Source organism: Oncorhynchus kisutch, linkage group LG23 (assembly GCF_002021735.2).
Source record: "Oncorhynchus kisutch isolate 150728-3 linkage group LG23, Okis_V2, whole genome shotgun sequence".
Taxonomy (NCBI): Eukaryota; Metazoa; Chordata; class Actinopteri; order Salmoniformes; family Salmonidae; genus Oncorhynchus; species Oncorhynchus kisutch.
The window spans coordinates 37,063,044-37,081,261 of NC_034196.2; the positions used below are offsets into that span (position 1 = coordinate 37,063,044).

Here is an 18,218-nt window from a genome sequence, read left to right on the forward strand (position 1 = left end):
GCATGATAAGGTACAGGTTAGTTTAGACATTAACTCAGCATGATAAGGTAAGGATTATGGATTTGAACTGGCAACCTTTGGAATCAGAGGCAGATGCTTACGCTTTTTCACCATCCCCGTCCACAATGCCCTAGCAAAACCGAAAACTACTTGAAGGTAACAGTGCTCACTGTTGCCCCTAGTGGCCAGTTTCCACATCATCTCCAGAACATGCTCAGATATGGATGGACGTAGAATACGGACTTCTTTTATGAGTGACCTGCCTGCTCACACACACAGACATTCAGTCATCCTCAACTAAGTCTCATGTCAAGGAGGCTGAACTGTAAACTACTAGAGCCAGAGGAGAGCATGACTTGTCTCCTGTGAGGGGAGCGTTTACCAGGGCCTGAGAGGAGCATATTCCCCAAACATGCTTAGATGACACCTGCCACTGTTACTGAGCATTAGGTGACACACAGATAAACACACACACACACGTTTCAGCCCAGGGAAAAGCTAAAAGCTGGATTCTTAACCTGCCCTTATTATTCAAATGAGAGGGTAACCTGCGCGCAACCATTTTGTCCATATTAACTGTGTGTTTGTGTTTGTGCGAGCAGTGTGTGTTTGTGTGAGTGCGTGAATGCGTGTGTGAGAGACCACCTGGCCAGCAGGACATTAGCACGTTAGAAGGGTTGCCTGCCGTCCTCTAATGGTTCTGTGGAGATCATATCATTACTGTAGAGATGAGAGGTCTGGACCCCCGGACAGACTGGAGGAGGAGAAGGACACACGCCAGTGATAACGCCCCTCATTAGCACTGTCAAATTTCAGACTTGATTTTCCCAAACGAAAAATGTACACTATATATACATAAGTATGTGAACACCCCTTCAAATGAGTGGATTTGGATATTTCAGCCACACCCGTTGCTGACAGGTATATAAAATCAAGCACACAGTTATGCAATCTCCATAGACAAACATTGGCAGTAGAATGGCCTTATTGAAGAGCTCAGTGACTTTCATGGGTTTCCATAGCTGAGCAGCCGCACATCAGCCAAGATCACCATGTGCAATGCCAAGTGCCGGCTGGAGTGGTGTAAAGCTCGCAGCCATTGGACTCTGGAGCAGTGTTCTCTAGAGTGATGAATCACGCTTCACCATCTGGCAGTCCGACTGACGAATCTGGGTATGGCGGACGACCAGGAGAACGCTACCTGCCCCAATGTATGCACCAACTGTAAAGTTTGGTGGATGAGGAATAATGGTCTGGGGCTCTTTTTCATGGTTCGGGCTACGCCCCTTAGTTCCAGTGAAGGGAAATCTTAACGCTACAGCATACAATGACATTCTGGATAATTCTGTGCTTACAACTTGTGGCAGCAGTTTGTGACAAAAGTTTCCTGTTTCAGCATGACAATGCCCCCTTGCACAAAGGAAGGTCCATACAGAAATGGTTTGTCGAGATCTTTATGGAAGAACTTGACTGGCCAGCACAGAAACCTGACCTCAATCCCATCAAACACCTTTGGGATGAATTGGAACACCGACTGCGAGCCAGACCTAATCACCCTACATCAAGTGCCCGACTTGACTAACGCTCTAGAGGCTGAATGGAAGGAAGTTCCCGCAGCAATGTTCCAACATCTAGTGGAAAGCCTTCCCAGAAGAGTGGAGGCTGTTATAGCAGCAAAGGGGGGACCAACTCCATATTAATGCCCATGATTTTGGAATGAGATGTTCGACGAGCCAGTGTCCACATACACTACCTGACGTAAAGTATCAACCCCTACTACAATGTCCATTAATTATAGTCAACGTGTTATTTTCCTGCTGTAGCAAACTGGCTCAAATTAAGATCCTACATCTGTACAAAATGTATGCGTATGTTACTGTGTGGCTGTAAGATCACTGACTGAATCTGAGTGTACGTACGAACGTACGTGTATGTGTGTGTGTGTGTGTTTGTCGCTGTTAGAGGCCACTTAAACATGTATTAATAGTGATTTGTCAACCAGCGGTATGAAACGTCAGTTTGGAACATGTTGTAAAAGCTCACAAATACACTGACTATACAAAACATTAGGAACACCTGCTCTTTCCATGACATACTGACCAGATGAATCCAGGTGAAAGCTATGATCCCTTATTGATGTCACTTGTTAAATCCACTTCAATAAGTGGTAGATGAAGGGGAGGAGACAGGTTACAGAATAATTTTTAAGCCTTGAGACAATTGAGACATGGATTGTGTATGTGCAAGACAAAAGATTTAAGTGCGTTTGAACATGGTATGGTAGTAGGTGCCAGGTGCACTGGTTTGAGTGTGTCAAGAACTGCAACACGGCTGGGTTTTTCACGCTCAACAGTTTCCTGTGTATCAAGAATGGTCCACCACCCAAAGGACATCCAGCCAACATGACACAACTGTGGGAAGCATTGGAGACAACATGGGCCAGCATCCCTGTGGAACGCTTCGACACCTTGTAGAGTCCATGCCCTGATGAATTAACGCTGTTCTATGGGCAAAGGGGGGGTGCGCAAATCATTATTAGGAAGGTGTTCATAATGTTTTGCACACTCAGAGTAAACTCGCAGGGAAAGCAAAAGTGGGTCAACACACACCACACAACAACTCATACAAGACACAACTGCTTAGTGAGAACGTGTTAGTTTCTCTGGGCCACTCTGCTTGTCTAGTGTGTGTGTGTGTGTGTGTGTGTGTGTGTGTGTGTGTGTGTGTGTGTGTGTGTGTGTGTGTGTGTGTGTGTGTGTGTGTGTGTGTGTGTGTGTGTGTGTGTGTGTGTGTGTGTGTGTGTGTGAGTTTGCCTCTGTATGGTTGAGTGTCTGTCGGGTGTTTTTGTACAGTATCTTGTCCTGTCTTGATGATGTGTATCCAAGCATAGCTAAGAGGTCTATTGCCAAATAAGAGAGCACGCACACACACATACACGTCCCTTCCTATCCCCACTGTCCATACTGCTGCTGCACATCACATCCCCTCTGGATCAAACTAATTGGTTCTGCAGTTCAGACTTAATGACAACTAGCGCCGAGCATGAGACAGAGAGAGAGAGAGAGAGAGAGAGAGAGAGAGGGGTGGGAGGGGGTGGGGAGGTAGAGATAGATAAAGAGAGGGAGAGAGAGAAGAGGTGCAGGGAGAGAGAGAGAGAGAGAGAGAGAGAGAGAGTGAGTGTGCAATCACAGCAGCAGGATTTGTGACCTGTTGCCACATGAAAAGGACAACCAGTGTAGAACAAACTCCACTATTTATGTTTATTTATTTTCCTTTTTGTACTTTTGTACTATTTGCACATCGTTACAACACTGTAAGAAAGCAAGAAAGATTGGGTCGAGAATAAAAAAATATATACAAAAAAAGCTTCAGCAATATCAGGGCTATATCCCTTTCAGACCAGCTTCAGGATAACGATGAGAGCAGGATATCCGTGACAGTGGGTGACGGTGGGTGGCCCAGGTCATTTATTGGATTCATTTTGGGTCCTGACTAGAAATACACCATCTACATGGTGGGTCACAAGAAATGTCGGACACCGAATGGGCCAAAGCACACACAATAAAAACTCCCCAGTGTCTCCAAGGCAGAAGAGGCCTTGGTTCAGCCAGAGTACAGGTTAGGGGTTTAGGGGTTAGAGTTGAGGGTTTAGGGTTAGCCACAGCGTAGTGACAGCTTGGAGGTGGAAGGAAGGCGCTGGCTCCCCCATATGTAGTGCAGGGGCACCAGCTGGGCCATTGTTAGGACGTGTGTCCCCTTTCTGTCTCCCCTGGTGGGTGGACCGGTACCCCACGTAGGGGGGCTATTCTGTCCTCCAGACCCCCCTCTAAACACTGGGGGGATACGGGGATCTGCATCACTAATGCTATTATTCAAACAGTGGGCAGACACACACACACCCTGCTGTCCTAGCACACGGAAGTCCTTGATTGACACCTCTATTTGGTTTATTCATATTGCCCCCGTCTAAAATATGTAAATGTCCGGGAGAGATGATTTTAAAATAGACGCATTGGGTTGGGCGACGCGAGGATCAGACTTTTTTGACGACATATGGCGGAATAGTAGAATAATTAGTGGTCCGGCACAACCATGCCTAGTGTTGATGCAGGTACAGAGTAGACCGAGCGCTGGCTGGCTGTTCCCATTCAAACACACTGTCATCATATACCATTACCATGGTGATATAGAGGAGCTTCCAGGAAAGAAAGACAGCTCGCTCTGTGTCTGTGTGTGTCACTCTCTCATTCTCTCACTCACTACTAACTGTAAACCTTCCCTCCCTCCTTCCCTGCTTCCCTCTTTCGTTCTCCCTCAGTCTGTCTCACCGGTTGGATCTGCAGCGCGTTCCTGTAGCAGCCGAAGAGAGCGGCCTGTGTCTTGAGGAAAGCTCGGGCCACGCCATCTCCTGTCGTCGTGGAAACCTTCTTCAGGCGATTCTTTAAGGATGACACCTGGGGGAAAACAACAACAACAAACAGTTACCTTATTATTGTTTATGGAGTCTACATAAGGACTGCATCATTGATAGTCATAGGTGCATTCATAGGTCATTTTTTCATCCATCCATACCCCAAAATATTTTACCCCACTCTCTGCCTTCGTCCATCTCTTTCACCTTACCAGTGTCTTTATTTATCGCTCTCTCCATCCACCCATCCATTCCTCCATTCCTTTCTGCTTTCCTCCAAACATCTCATGTGTCATCCCTCCCTTCGTTCCTCTTCTTCCCCCAGAAATGGACTGAAAGTCTCTCTCTCCCCCCAGGCCTCCTATCCCTCAGGAAGTGTCTGATCCAGGCCCTCCTTTAATCAGCCCTTCCCCAGGCTACAGCCGCCCTCTCTCCCTTCTCCCTTGCTTGCATCCATAGGCACCACACCGCTGGAAAAGCGGCCCACGAGTCAACAACAGTGTTATTCTACATGAATACACTCCATGAGACGGCCGCTTAGGCTAATGGACTAGCCGGGAGTGAGCGCACGGGGCTGAAGTAATCCTTTCTTCTTCTCTCTCTCTTACCCCGCCACTTCTCTCCCACGGTGAGCTCCCCCGGTTATTAAAGATGCTCGGTTACATTGTTAGCAAAAGTTTTGCCTCCCCAAAGCAGAAAACTCTACCAGAAAAATAACCGTAGTAAAGAACACAGATTTTTTGTGGCATTTGCCATGACCTGGGTTTGATTTGCCATGACCTGGGTTTGATTTGCCATGACCTGGGTTTGATTTGCCATGACCTGGGTTTGATTTGCCATGACCTGGGTTTGATTTGCCATGACCTGGGTTTGATTTGCCATGACCTGGGTTTGATTTGCCATGACCTGGGTTTGATTTGCCATGACCTGGGTTTGATTTGCCATGACCTGGGTTTGATTTGCCATGACCTGGGTTTGATTTGCCATGACCTGGGTTTGATTTGCCATGACCTGGGTTTGATTTGCCATGACCTGGGTTTGATTTGCCATGACCTGGGTTTGATTTGCCATGACCTGGGTTTGATTTGCCATGACCTGGGTTTGATTTGCCATGACCTGGGTTTGATTTGCCATGACCTGGGTTTGATTTGCCATGACCTGGGTTTGATTTGCCATGACCTGGGTTTGATTTGCCATGACCTGGGTTTGATTTGCCATGACCTGGGTTTGATTTGCCATGACCTGGGTTTGATTTGCCATGACCTGGGTTTGATTTGCCATGACCTGGGTTTGATTTGCCATGACCTGGGTTTGATTTGCCATTACCTGGGTTTGATTTGCCATGACCTGGGTTTGATTTGCCATTACCTGGGTTTGATTTGCCATGACCTGGGTTTGTTTTCTTCAACAGCGGAGGCAGATGAGACACGCAAATTAAATGTTGCTGTATTTTCCTCATTTGTTTGGAGGATATTGAAAATAGTGGTTTTGAAATTGCAGATTGTAAAGCTCACGTTAATCAGCGTATCCAGGAGGGACTTTGGATTTTTACATTTGGGTAGAACATCACGCACAATAAACTGTCATACTTCATGTTTAAGGAAAGAGTAATGGGAAAAAGACAAAGAGCCCTGGAAAACACCATGCTACATTCTCGTAATGTGGTCCCCTTTCACAAACTACACGTCCTATGTCACCAACTACACTTCCTACCTCAATAACTACACTTAATACGTCACCAACTACACTTAATACGTCACCAACTACACTTAATACGTCACCAACTACACTTAATACGTCACCAACTACACTTAATACGTCACCAACTACACTTAATACGTCACCAACTACACTTAATACGTCACCAACTACACTTAATACGTCACAAACTACACTTAATACGTCACCAACTACACTTAATACGTCGCCAACTACACTTAATACGTCACCAACTACACTTCCTACATCACCTCATCAACACCAGAGGTGGCCAACTCTCTTCCTGGACAGCTAGTGGGTGTGCTTTTGTTCCAGCTCAACACACTTGGTCAGGTGAGTCGGGCTGGTGTGGTAGGCTGTAACTAATCAGCTGCATATCAGGACCTTGATCCTACTGTACTGAGTCATTGCACATGTCTTTGATCTGATGGTATAATGACATGAGAGCTTTGCTTGCTTCCTCCAACTCAGTAACACCAGCAGCTCCACTTCCTCCTAATGCCTCCTTAATACTTCCATTACCTGTCCAGAACAGACACACATACAAACACCCTCTCACACACACTCTCTTGATAATCTCCCCCTCTCAACACACATTTACAGAAACAAATGAAAATACATCAAAACCCAATAAAAATCAAGAATTACAGCCTTGTGATAAAAATACAAAATAAAATAAAAAGAGAGAGATGTGAATAAGTGTGTAATGACAGGACGGAAGTCTCTTAAAGCTTTACGCCTTTATGGGTGCCCTATGATGTTCCCCAGTGATACTGCCAGACACACACTTTAATATGTGCTGAGTCAACCTTAAAATGAGTAATTCAATTAGGATCTGTCCCATTTAAATGTTATAAGAACTGGACATCTGACAGGAGACAAAAAGAGATCAGTGGCTAGCATCACACATACAGTGCATTCGGAAAGTTTTCAGACTTTTTCCACACTATGTTACATTTCAGTCTTATTCTAAAATGGGATTCAATTGTTTTTTCCCCCCTCATCAATCTACACAATAGCCCATAATGACAAGGCAAAAAAAAAGTTTTTTTAATAGAAATTTCAGCAAATTTACTAAAAATGAAAAACAGAAATACCTTATTTACATAAGTATTCGGAACCCTTTGCCATGAGACTCGAAATTGAGCTCAAAAGCATCCTGTTTCCTTTGATCATCCTTAAGATGTGTCTAAAACTTGATTAGAGTCCACCTGTGGTAAATTCAATTGATTGGACATGATTTGGAAAGGAACACACCTGCCTATATAAGGTTCCACAGTTGACAGTGCATGTCAGAGCAAAAACCAAGTCATGAGGTCGAAGGAACTGTCCATTGAGCTTGGAGACAGGATTGTGTCCAGGCACAGATCTGGGGAAGGGTACCAAGGTCCTCAAGAACACAGTGGCCTCCATCATTCTTAAATGGAAGAAGTTTGGAACCACCAAGACTCTTCCTAGAGCTGGCCGCCTGGCCAAACTGGAGAGAAGGACTTGGTCAGGGAGGTGACCAAGAACTCGATGGTTACTCTGACAGAGCTCCAGAATTCATCTGTGGAGATGGGAGAACCTTCTGGAAGGACATCCATCTCTACAGCACTCCACCAATCGGACCTTTCTGGTAGAGTAGCCAGACGGAAGCCACTCCTCAGTAAAAGGCACATGACAGGCTGCTTGGAGATTGCCAAAAGGCACCTAAAGACTCTCAGATCATAAGAAACGAGATTCTCTGGTGTGATGAAACCAAGAATGAACTCTTTGGCCTGAATGACAAGCGTCACAACTGGAGGAAACCTGGCACCATCCCTACGTTGAAGCATGGTGGTGGCAGCATCATGCTGTGGGGATGTTTTTCAGTGGGGATGTTTTTCCCAGGGACTGGGACACTAGTCAGTATAGAGGGAAAGATGGATGGAGAGATCCTTGATTAAAACCTTCTCCAGAGCGCTCAGGACTGACTGGGGCGAAGGTTCATATTCCAACAGGACAATAACCCTAAGCACAAAGTTAAGACAATGCATGAGTGTCTTCGGGACAGTCTCTAAATGTCCTCTTGAAACTAGGGGGCACTATTTTTATTTTAGGTCCCAAAGTAAACAACCTATTTCTCAGGACCAGATGCTAGAATATGCATATAATTGACGGCTTAGGATAGAAAACACTCTAAAGTTTCCAAAACTGTAAAAATATTGTCTGTGAGTATAACAGAACTGATGTTGCAGGTGAAATCCTGAGAAAAATCCAATCAGGAAGTGACTCTTATTTTGAAACCCCTGTCTTTCTATGCATCCTTATTGTCCATTGAAAGGGATATCAACCAGATTCCTTTTTCTGTGGCTTCCCTAAGGTGTCTACAGCCTTTAGACCTAGTTTCAGGCCTTTATTTTGAAGAATGAGCGTAAACGACTACATTGTGTAAGTGGCAAGCTGAGGGCTCTCAGAGTGATTCTTGTGAAAAAGCCAGAGGTAGTCAACCCTGTTCCTGGAGAGATACCCTCATGTAGGTTTTAACTCCAACCCTGTTCCTGGAGAGATACCGTCCTGTAGGTTTTAACTCCAACCCTGTTCCTGGAGAGATACCGTCCTGTAGGTTTTAACTCCAACCCTGTTCCTGGAGAGATGTCCTCCTGTAGGTTTGAACTCCAACAGGGATAGAGTTCAAACCTACAGGATAGTATCTCTCCAGGAACAAGGTTGGAGTTAAAACCTACAGGACGGTATCTCTCCAGGAACAGGGTTGGAGTTAAAACCTACAGGACGGTACCTCTCCAGGAACAGGGTTGGAGTTAAAACCCACAGGATGGTATCTCTCCAGGAACAGGGTTGGAGAGCCTTGATGTACACACCTCAATGCATTAATGTAAGCATGCAGACGCCCGTTTAGACACATACATGTAAGCTTGACTGTGCATGAATCACACACACCACACGAAGCACACACAGACATTGTGGCTGCAGACTTCAAAGCAACCAGCTGCTCTGTGTCACTCTTCTTTCTAATGACAGTTCATGAATATATTTCACCCACTTATGACGCTAAAATGAGCACACACTAAAATGCTGAATGCTAATGAAAAACAAACACACACAGGTAGACAGACAACAAATATAATGGTTGCCTAACATGAGCCAGGGCTGGTATTTGGCTGCGATCAAAAGGAGAAAGGCAGGTTGCTCTTTCTCCCCTGGTCACTTAGCACCTCGCTACGAGCCTTTTGATCAGGCAATTAGGAGGGCACTTCATAGGCAGGTGGCGTGGATGCGAGGACCCCAGATCATCAGTGTAAACACACAGCATCTCTGACCCAACAGCATGACTCATGTTGTAATTAAGGCCAACAACAACAGCAAACAAGGAACAGCTTAAATTAGATGAAAACATGACAGCTTTTGAGAGGACAAAAATGTAAGAAAGATACAAAATATTTATATTTATAGTAAAAGCATGAATACCAACAAATCTGTATAATTGGGCGTGTTTACGTTTTGGTCGGCATTGGAAGTCTAAATGGATATTTCAAAGACCGTGGCTAGCCCTCTTGAGAGGATGAGACTACCATTGTTGAGCTCAGTTCAGTTGTGGTGGAAACGTGTAGCATTCAGTAGTCAACCATGAAAGACGCTGGGATTTGCTTTGATCTTGTACTGTTAATTATCAAATGCATGGCTGTTTCAATAAACCATAGATCAGGGTTCCCCAACCGGCGGCCCGTGTGCCGAATTTGGCCTGAATACTTATGTAAATGTAATATATAGGCTTTTAAAAATATTTTTTATAAATTTGCAAACATTTCTAAAAACCTGTTTTTGCCTTGTCATTATGGGGTATTGCGTGTAGATTGATGAGGGAAAAAATACTTAATCCATTTTAGAATAAAGCTGTAACTCAACAAAATGTGGGAAAAGTCAAGGCATTTGAATACTTTCCAAACGCGCTGTATATATTTTTTTAATTTGTGGAATTTTCATTGTTGGACATAAAAGACTAAAAACACCAGGAAACCAACTCTAAGCTCTAAATGTTTCCTGGTCCTTTACTCAACTGGTAGTGAGCACAGGGGAGGCTAAAGAATGTTTCCTGGTCCTTTACTCAACTGGTAGTGAGCACAGGGGAGGCTAAAGAATGTTTTGTGGTCCTTTACTCAACTGGTAGTGAGCACAGGGGAGGCTAAAGAATGTTTTGTGGTCCTTTACTCAACTGGTAGTGAGCACAGGGGAGGCTAAAGAATGTTTCCTGGTCCTTTACTCAACTGGTAGTGAGCACAGGGGGGCTAAAGAATGTTTTGTGGTCCTTTACTCAACTGGTAGTGAGCACAGGGGAGGCTAAAGATTGTTTCCTGGTCCTTTACTCAACTGGTAGTGAGCACAGGGGAGACAAAAGAATGTTTCCTGGTCCTTTACTCAACTGGTAGTGAGCACAGGGGAGGCTAAAGAATGTTTTGTGGTCCTTTACTCAACTGGTAGTGAGCACAGGGGAGGCTAAAGAATGTTTCCTGGTCCTTTACTCAACTGGTAGTGAGCACAGGGGAGACTAAAGAATGTTTTGTGGTCCTTTATTCAACTGGTAGTGAGCACAGGGGAGACTAAAGAATGTTTCCTGGTCCTTTACTCAACTGGTAGTGAGCACAGGGGAGACTAAAGAATGTTTCCTGGTCCTTTACTCAACTGGTAGTGAGCACAGGGGAGGCTAAAGAATGTTTTGTGGTCCTTTATTCAACTGGTAGTGAGCACAGGGGAGACTAAAGAATGTTTTGTGGTCCTTTATTCAACTGGTAGTGAGCACAGGGGAGACTAAAGAATGTTTTGTGGTCCTTTATTCAACTGGTAGTGAGCACAGGGGAGACTAAAGAATGTTTTGTGGTCCTTTATTCAACTGGTAGTGAGCACAGGGGAGGCTAAAGATTGTTTCCTGGTCCTTTATTCAACTGGTAGTGAGCACAGGGGAGGCTAAAGAATGTTTCCTGGTCCTTTACTCAACTGGTAGTGAGCACAGGGGAGGCTAAAGAATGTTTTGTGGTCCTTTATTCAACTGGTAGTGAGCACAGGGGAGGCTAAAGAATGTTTCCTGGTCCTTTACTCAACTGGTAGTGAGCACAGGGGAGACTAAAGAATGTTTTGTGGTCCTTTATTCAACTGGTAGTGAGCACAGGGGAGACTAAAGAATGTTTTGTGGTCCTTTATTCAACTGGTAGTGAGCACAGGGGAGACTAAAGAATGTTTTGTGGTCCTTTATTCAACTGGTAGTGAGCACAGGGGAGGCTAAAGAATGTTTCCTGGTCCTTTACTCAACTGGTAGTGAGCACAGGGGGGCTAAAGAATGTTTTGTACATTTAAAAATATATATATTTATATTATTATTATTTTGGGGGGGAACTCAGGGTCTCAACTTAAAAATAGTAGAATACACAAGGTGCAATTTCGAAATTTGGTTGTGGGCCCCACCCCCATCAATGTTGTCTATCCCTGCAGTAGAGGGATAGTACCACTCGTGAGAATTGGATATGTAGTGTCTATAAATGTCTGTGTGTGTGTCTCACCACGTCATTGGGCAGGCTTTGGAGGTCATCAAAGGGTGTTTCTAGGGTGTTGGTGTCTACGTTGAGGACTACTACGTCATCCAGGGCCATCCCCCTCACCTTCTGCAGGGAGAGAGACACGGAGAGAGGACTTTACACTTCCACACAAACATGAGACACATGTACACACACACGCAGGCAGTCAGGTAGACACACACTCTCTCTCTTATGAGTTGGGTTTGTAAACGGTCTGTGGTGAGGAACTTACCTCCATTAGGCTGGAATGTACTCCAATGAGGTAGGGCATGGGCGCACTGCAAAACACAAACACATAATAAATAACCATGATTGTGAGACAAAAGTGTTTAAACACTGCATGATCTCAGCCAAAACCACCAAAGAGTCATATATCAACCACATTAGCAGAGTAATGGGAAACAAACAGAGACTTGAGTACTTTGTTCTTTTATCATGATCATGATCATTGTGACGCACATCGAACCGATTTTGTACACATGCACATTCAGGGCAACACTTTGACATTGCAAGAAAACCAAAACATTTTATTGTTGTCGTATTCCTTCATCGTCAACATTCCATACTGTTCCACTCTAAAAAAAAAAATTACAAAAATTCCCCCACAGTTTATGGCTACAAAATAGAGTCCATTGAAATGTTACCACAGTGAGACAAGAAGTAGTGGGGATTAAAAACTTTTTACTTTCCCAGCATACTGGAGTGTTTGTGTGTGTCTCTATGTGTGTGTGTGTGTGTGCGTATGTTTGTGGTGTGTACACCAGAGGGTTGGACCTGTGGGGCTAGACTAGGGACCCTCAGACACTAAGACACCACCATAGAAGAGATATGGCTGATTGGGTAATGGTCTGAAGGATAAAACGAGGAAGGGAGGGAGAGAGAAAGGGGAGGGAGGGAGAAGAAGGGATGTTAGAAACCTGTCAGCCTGAGAGGGGGTGATGAAGACGGACCCGAAAACACTTAATTAACTGTGCTCTTCTCCATGTCTCCATCTCCTCAGCCTAGCGTGACATTCAATTAAAATACAGCGGCAAGCGGAGAAAAAGCCACAACAACTCAAGGGATCAAAAAGTAGTGGAAAGCATAACAAAACCAGAATATAAATAAAAAAATAAAAAAATATCCGATTGGATGTTTTTGGATGACGGTAATCGTCCACACAGCCAATTATTTATTGTGAGCTGTGAAAAACGGGGGAAGTGAAATGTAGCCCTTGCGTCGAGTTTGAGCCGCTAAGGCCAAGTTAAGCCGAAGGGTTAGCTTCCTAAGCTGGAAGCGCCATCGCCATCTTCTCAAAAGCTGATGTCGAATTAGCTCTCTGCAACCATCTTTTTTAGGTCCTCATTACAAAAAGCCTTTCTCTTGGTTTACCCTCAGTTGATGGGGGAGTATATAGGAACGATTAGCAATATTTGAGAGAAGGAAAAGATATGGAGAGAAAGAAAAAAACAGAGCAATAATTAGCTTATTGCACCTCTTCCCCCCCCCCACCCTGTCGTGAACAACCACATTAATTAACACTGTCAGGTTACCACGAGAGAGAAAATCAGCTGTTGTTCCTTATTTCCCTTTCCCAAACATACAATCTTCGTTTACGTAAATGCCACTTAAAATGGCAGCTCGTCATTGGTGTATGATTTTAATGAAGCCAATGGTATTAACTGGGGTCAGTCATTCATAAAATGTCTTTGGGTCTGTGACCCTCAATTAAAGACATTCCTAGACTCAATTATATTATTCCTCAGCTCTCCATCCTTTTCAATACTTAATGAATGTGTACAAAATATATACAAAAGTATGTGGACACCTTTTCAAATTAGTGGATCGGCTATTTCAGCCACACCCATTGCTGACAGGTGTATAAAATCGAACACACAGCCATGCAATCTCCATAGACGTACATTGGCAGTAGAATGGCCTCACTGATGAGCTCAGTGACTTTCAACGTGGCACCATCATAGGATACCACCTTTCCAACAAGTCAGTTCGTCAAATTTCTGCCCTGCTAGAGCGGCACCGGAAACATCAGAGAGAACAAATGGCTCAGTCGCAGAGTGGTAGGCCATACAAGCCCACAGAACAGGACTGCCAAGTGCTGAAGCATGTAGTGTGTAAAAATCGTCTGTCCTCGGTTGCAACGAGGGCTGTGGCAGTCACGAAATTACGTCAGCCAGTAATTGTCAAGCAAATAACTGTTGGTCTCACGGTAATTGACTGTTAATTAACATAAACACATTCAGCATCTCCTGGCTTGCACACTTGCTGACCTTTGGAACATATACATTTAAACAAATCAAATAAATCCATTTAATATAGCCTACACCTTCACAATAAATCCAATTTTTATTTTAGACAGGTCTAAAGAAGCATGATATGAATAAAATGTAGTCTATTTCAGAAGAACAGAATAGCATACTCTGTTGTCCTTATATTAGGTCCTGATCTGCCTTTGCCATACAGCTGTGGCTACACTAATTCATTTAGCAAAAAAGATTGGCTTAAAATTCAGTGGCATTATAATATATTGTTTTATAGTATGAAGAATACAATTGAACAAAGCTGAATAAAATAAAGGATATTCTCTACAAATGATTTGAGGGAGTGCGTACATGCGGCTATTCTGTGTTGAGCGTTTAAAAATAAAGAGGTACTACTATATGCTTAAATTAGAGTTATTAATGTGACTTGTTGTTCTACAAACATTGGGCTATATGTTTTGATTTTGTAATACTTTGTAAGGCTGCATGATGTGACTCTAACGATGGTTTGAAAAAAGTTGCTTGAAAGGCATGATCTCTGCTTTGTTTTGGTTACGCAGGCTGTACACACTTCACCAGTCTTTCATTCACAATTTGACAAGCACTTGATAATGTCTCGAATTTCACAGCTGCATCCCTTTTGGGTGGCTGTAATGCAATCTAAATGCAAACTAAAGCTCATGCTTTTTGTGCCCTGTGGCCCTTCTCCCAGAGTGCTGCGTTGTGCCCTTCTCCCAGAGTGCTGCGTTGTGCCCTTCTCCCAGAGTGCTGCGTTGTGCCCTTCTCCCAGAGTGCTGCGTTGTGCCCTTCTCCCAGAGTGCTGCGTTGTGCCCTTCTCCCAGAGTGCTGCGTTGTGCCCTTCTCCCAGAGTGCTGCGTTGTGCCCTTCTCCCAGAGTGCTGCGTTGTGCCCTTCTCCCAGAGTGCTGCGTTGTGCCCTTCTCCCAGAGTGCTGCGTTGTGCCCTTCTCCCAGAGTGCTGCGTTGTGCCCTTCTCCCAGAGTGCTGCATTGTGCCCTTGGCCCGGAGTGCTGCGTTGTGCCCTTCTCCCAGAGTGCTGCGTTGTGCCCTTCTCCCGGAGTGCTGCGTTGTGCCCTTCTCCCAGTGCTGCGTTGTGCCCTTCTCCCAGAGTGCTGCGTTGTGCCCTTCTCCCAGAGTGCTGCATTGTGCCCTTCTCCCAGAGTGCTGCGTTGTGCCCTTCTCCCAGAGTGCTGCGTTGTGCCCTTCTCCCAGAGTGCTGCGTTGTGCCCTTCTCCCAGAGTGCTGCGTTGTGCCCTTCTCCCAGAGTGCTGCGTTGTGCCCTTCTCCCAGAGTGCTGCATTGTGCCCTTCTCCCAGAGTGCTGCATTGTGCCCTTGGCCCGGAGTGCTGCGTTGTGCCCTTGGCCCGGAGTGCTGCGTTGTGCCCTTGGCCCGGAGTGCTGCGTTGTGCCCTTCTCCCGGAGTGCTGCATTGTGCCCTTGGCCCGGAGTGCTGCGTTGTGCCCTTGGCCCGGAGTGCTGCGTTGTGCCCTTCTCTCTGAGTGCTGCGCAGAGCCGAATCACCTCTCATTCACATGGCTCTCCATCACATGATCGGGTCTTTCTCAAAGGCTACAAGTGACGACAGACACGTCGGGGAAGCAATTGCGTGCATCCTTATCCAATTCTGAGGCTCATATTGAAGATATTGGAAGAACTGTCCACATTTACCTTTCGTCAGCCAACAAGATGAGTAGGCCTAATGAACAGCAAAAGCACTAGCCTATGTCAATCTATTATCCCCCATAGTACAAAAGTCGACCTATTCTATTCTGTGCGATAAATAAATATTCCAAACATACATTTGAAGTCGGAAGTTTACATACACTTAGGTTGGAGTCATTAAAACTCGTTTTTCAACCACCCCACAAATTTCTTGTTAACAAACTATAGTTTTGGAAAGTCGGTTAGGACATCTACTTTGTGCATGACAAGTAATTTTTCCAACAATTGTTTACAGACAGATTTTTTTAATTATAATTCACTGTATCACAATTCCAGTGGGAAAGAAGTTTACATACACGAAGTTGACTGTGCCTTTAAACAGCTTGGAAAATTCAAGAATATTATGTCATGGCTATTGAGCTTCTGAAATGGCTAATTGACATAATTTGAGTCAATTGGAGGTGTACCTGTGGAAGTTTTTCAAGGCCTACCTTCAAACCCAGTGCCTCTCTGCTTGACATCATGGGAAAATCAAAACAAATCAGCCAAGACCTCAGAAAAAAATGTAGACCTCCACAAGTCTTGTTCATCCTTGGGAGCAATTGCCAAATGCCTGAAGGGACCACGTTCATCTGTACAAACAATAGTACGCAAGTAAAAACACCATGGGACCACGTAGCCGTCATACCGCTCAGGAAGGAGACACGTTCTGTCTCCTAGAGATGAACGTACTTTGGTGCAAAAAGTGCAAATCAATCCCAGAACAACAGCAAAGGACCCTGTGAAGATGCTGGAGGAAACAGGTACAAAAGTATCTATATCCACAGTAAAACGAGTCCTATATCTCAATAACCTGAAAGGCCGCTTAGCAAGAAAGAAGCCACTGCTCCAAACCACCATAAAAAAGACTTGCAAGGTTGTCCCCATCTGCAACTGCACATGGGGACAAAGATGGTACTTTTGGGAGAAATTTCCTTTAGTCTGATGAAACAAAAAGGGAACTGTTTGGCCATAATGACCATCGTTATATTTGGGGGAAAAAGGGGGAGGCTTGCAAGCCCGAAGAAAACCATCACAACCATGAAGCACGGGGGTGGCAGCATCATGTTGTGGGGGTGCTTTGCTGCAGGAGGGACTGGTGCACTTCACAAAATAGATGGCATCATGAGGATATGAAAATTATGTGGATATATTGAAGCAACATCTGAAGACATCAGTTAAAGCTTGGTCGCAAATGGGTCTTCCAAATGGACAATGACCCCAAGCATACTTCCAAAGTTGTGGCAAAATGGCCAAAATTCACCCAACTTATTGTGGGAAGCTTGTGGAAGACTACCCGAAATGTTTGACCCAAGTTAAACCATTTAAAGGCAATGCTACCAAATACTATTTCAGTGTATGTAAAGTTCTGACCCACTGGGAATGTGATGAAAGAAATAAAAGCTGAAATAAATCACTCTCTACTATTATTCTGACATTTCACATTCTTAAAATAAAGTGGTGATCCTAACTGACCTAAGACAGGGAATTTTTACTAGGATTAAATGTCAGGAATTGTGAAAAACTGAGTTTAAATGTATTTGGCTAAGGTGTATGTAAACTTCCGACTTCAACTGTATGTTATTCAGAAACAGGAAATAGGTTCAGATTTTGGACAAGCACATCATCGTACTTGTCAGTCTTTACATTAGACACGCTGCATCATGACATTCATATTCTAATTCTATGTGCGGGGCACATCTTGATCATGTGATAAATGGATGGTGACCAAGCATTATAAAAGGCTTTGTTCGCCATATTCATAAAGACATGGGGAACGTCATACCGCCTCCCTACATGCCACACAACGTCATACCGCCTCCCTACATGCCACACAAGGTCATACCGCCTCCAAACATGCCACACAATGTCATACCGCCTCCCAACATGCCACACAACGTCATACCGCCTCCCTACATGCCACACAACGTCATACCGCCTCCCAACATGCCACACAACGTCATACCGCCTCCCTACATGCCACACAACGTCATACCGCCTCCCTACATGCCACACAACGTCATACCGCCTCCCTACATGCCACACAACATCATACCGCCTCCCAACATGCCACACAACGTCATACCGCCTCCCTACATGCCACACAATGTCATACCGCCTCCCTACATGCCACACAAATACAGCCAGTGTCATGTGTCTGAGCTGTCCAGACAAGGGTTAAAAACTGTGGACATTTCTTTTCAAATTTGCACAGACAAAATGGCACTCCGATCCGAGACTCATGAGAGGTGCAAAGTTGGGATGTACAGTCCTTACTGAAATAAACACACCAGAAATCCGGACAATCGTCACTTGTTATGGGGTGGAAGGGGGGTGGGGGGTGCGGGTGGAAACGGGGTACATTTTGGATACTGTCAACAGTGGGGTCAAGTGTGTTGAGTCCATCAACATGCTGAATGTGAGTGTTCTGTTAGAAAATGGTGAGTGCTACACACTAGAGGCAGAATCTGCATCTAGCCACACATGTAGCTAGATATGTAGCTGATATCTGTATGTAGCCACGTATGTAGATAGATATGTAGCTGATATCTGTATGTAGCC

General features: G+C 44.7%; 1 protein-coding gene across 7 annotated transcripts in view; it reads right to left on the reverse strand.

The window, feature by feature from the left end:
* dennd1a (DENN/MADD domain containing 1A) overlaps positions 1-18,218 on the reverse strand; it is a 158,167-nt gene that overhangs the window by 22,516 nt on the left and 117,433 nt on the right. For all 7 annotated transcript variants that reach the window (XM_031802207.1, XM_031802210.1, XM_031802206.1 and 4 more), the window contains 3 exons: positions 11,912-11,957; positions 11,665-11,766; positions 4,329-4,454 (listed from right to left, as the gene is read on the reverse strand). In XM_031802207.1, coding sequence (XP_031658067.1) covers positions 4,329-4,454; positions 11,665-11,766; positions 11,912-11,957 — 274 coding nt within the window. The remainder of the gene's footprint in view (positions 1-4,328; positions 4,455-11,664; positions 11,767-11,911; positions 11,958-18,218) is intronic.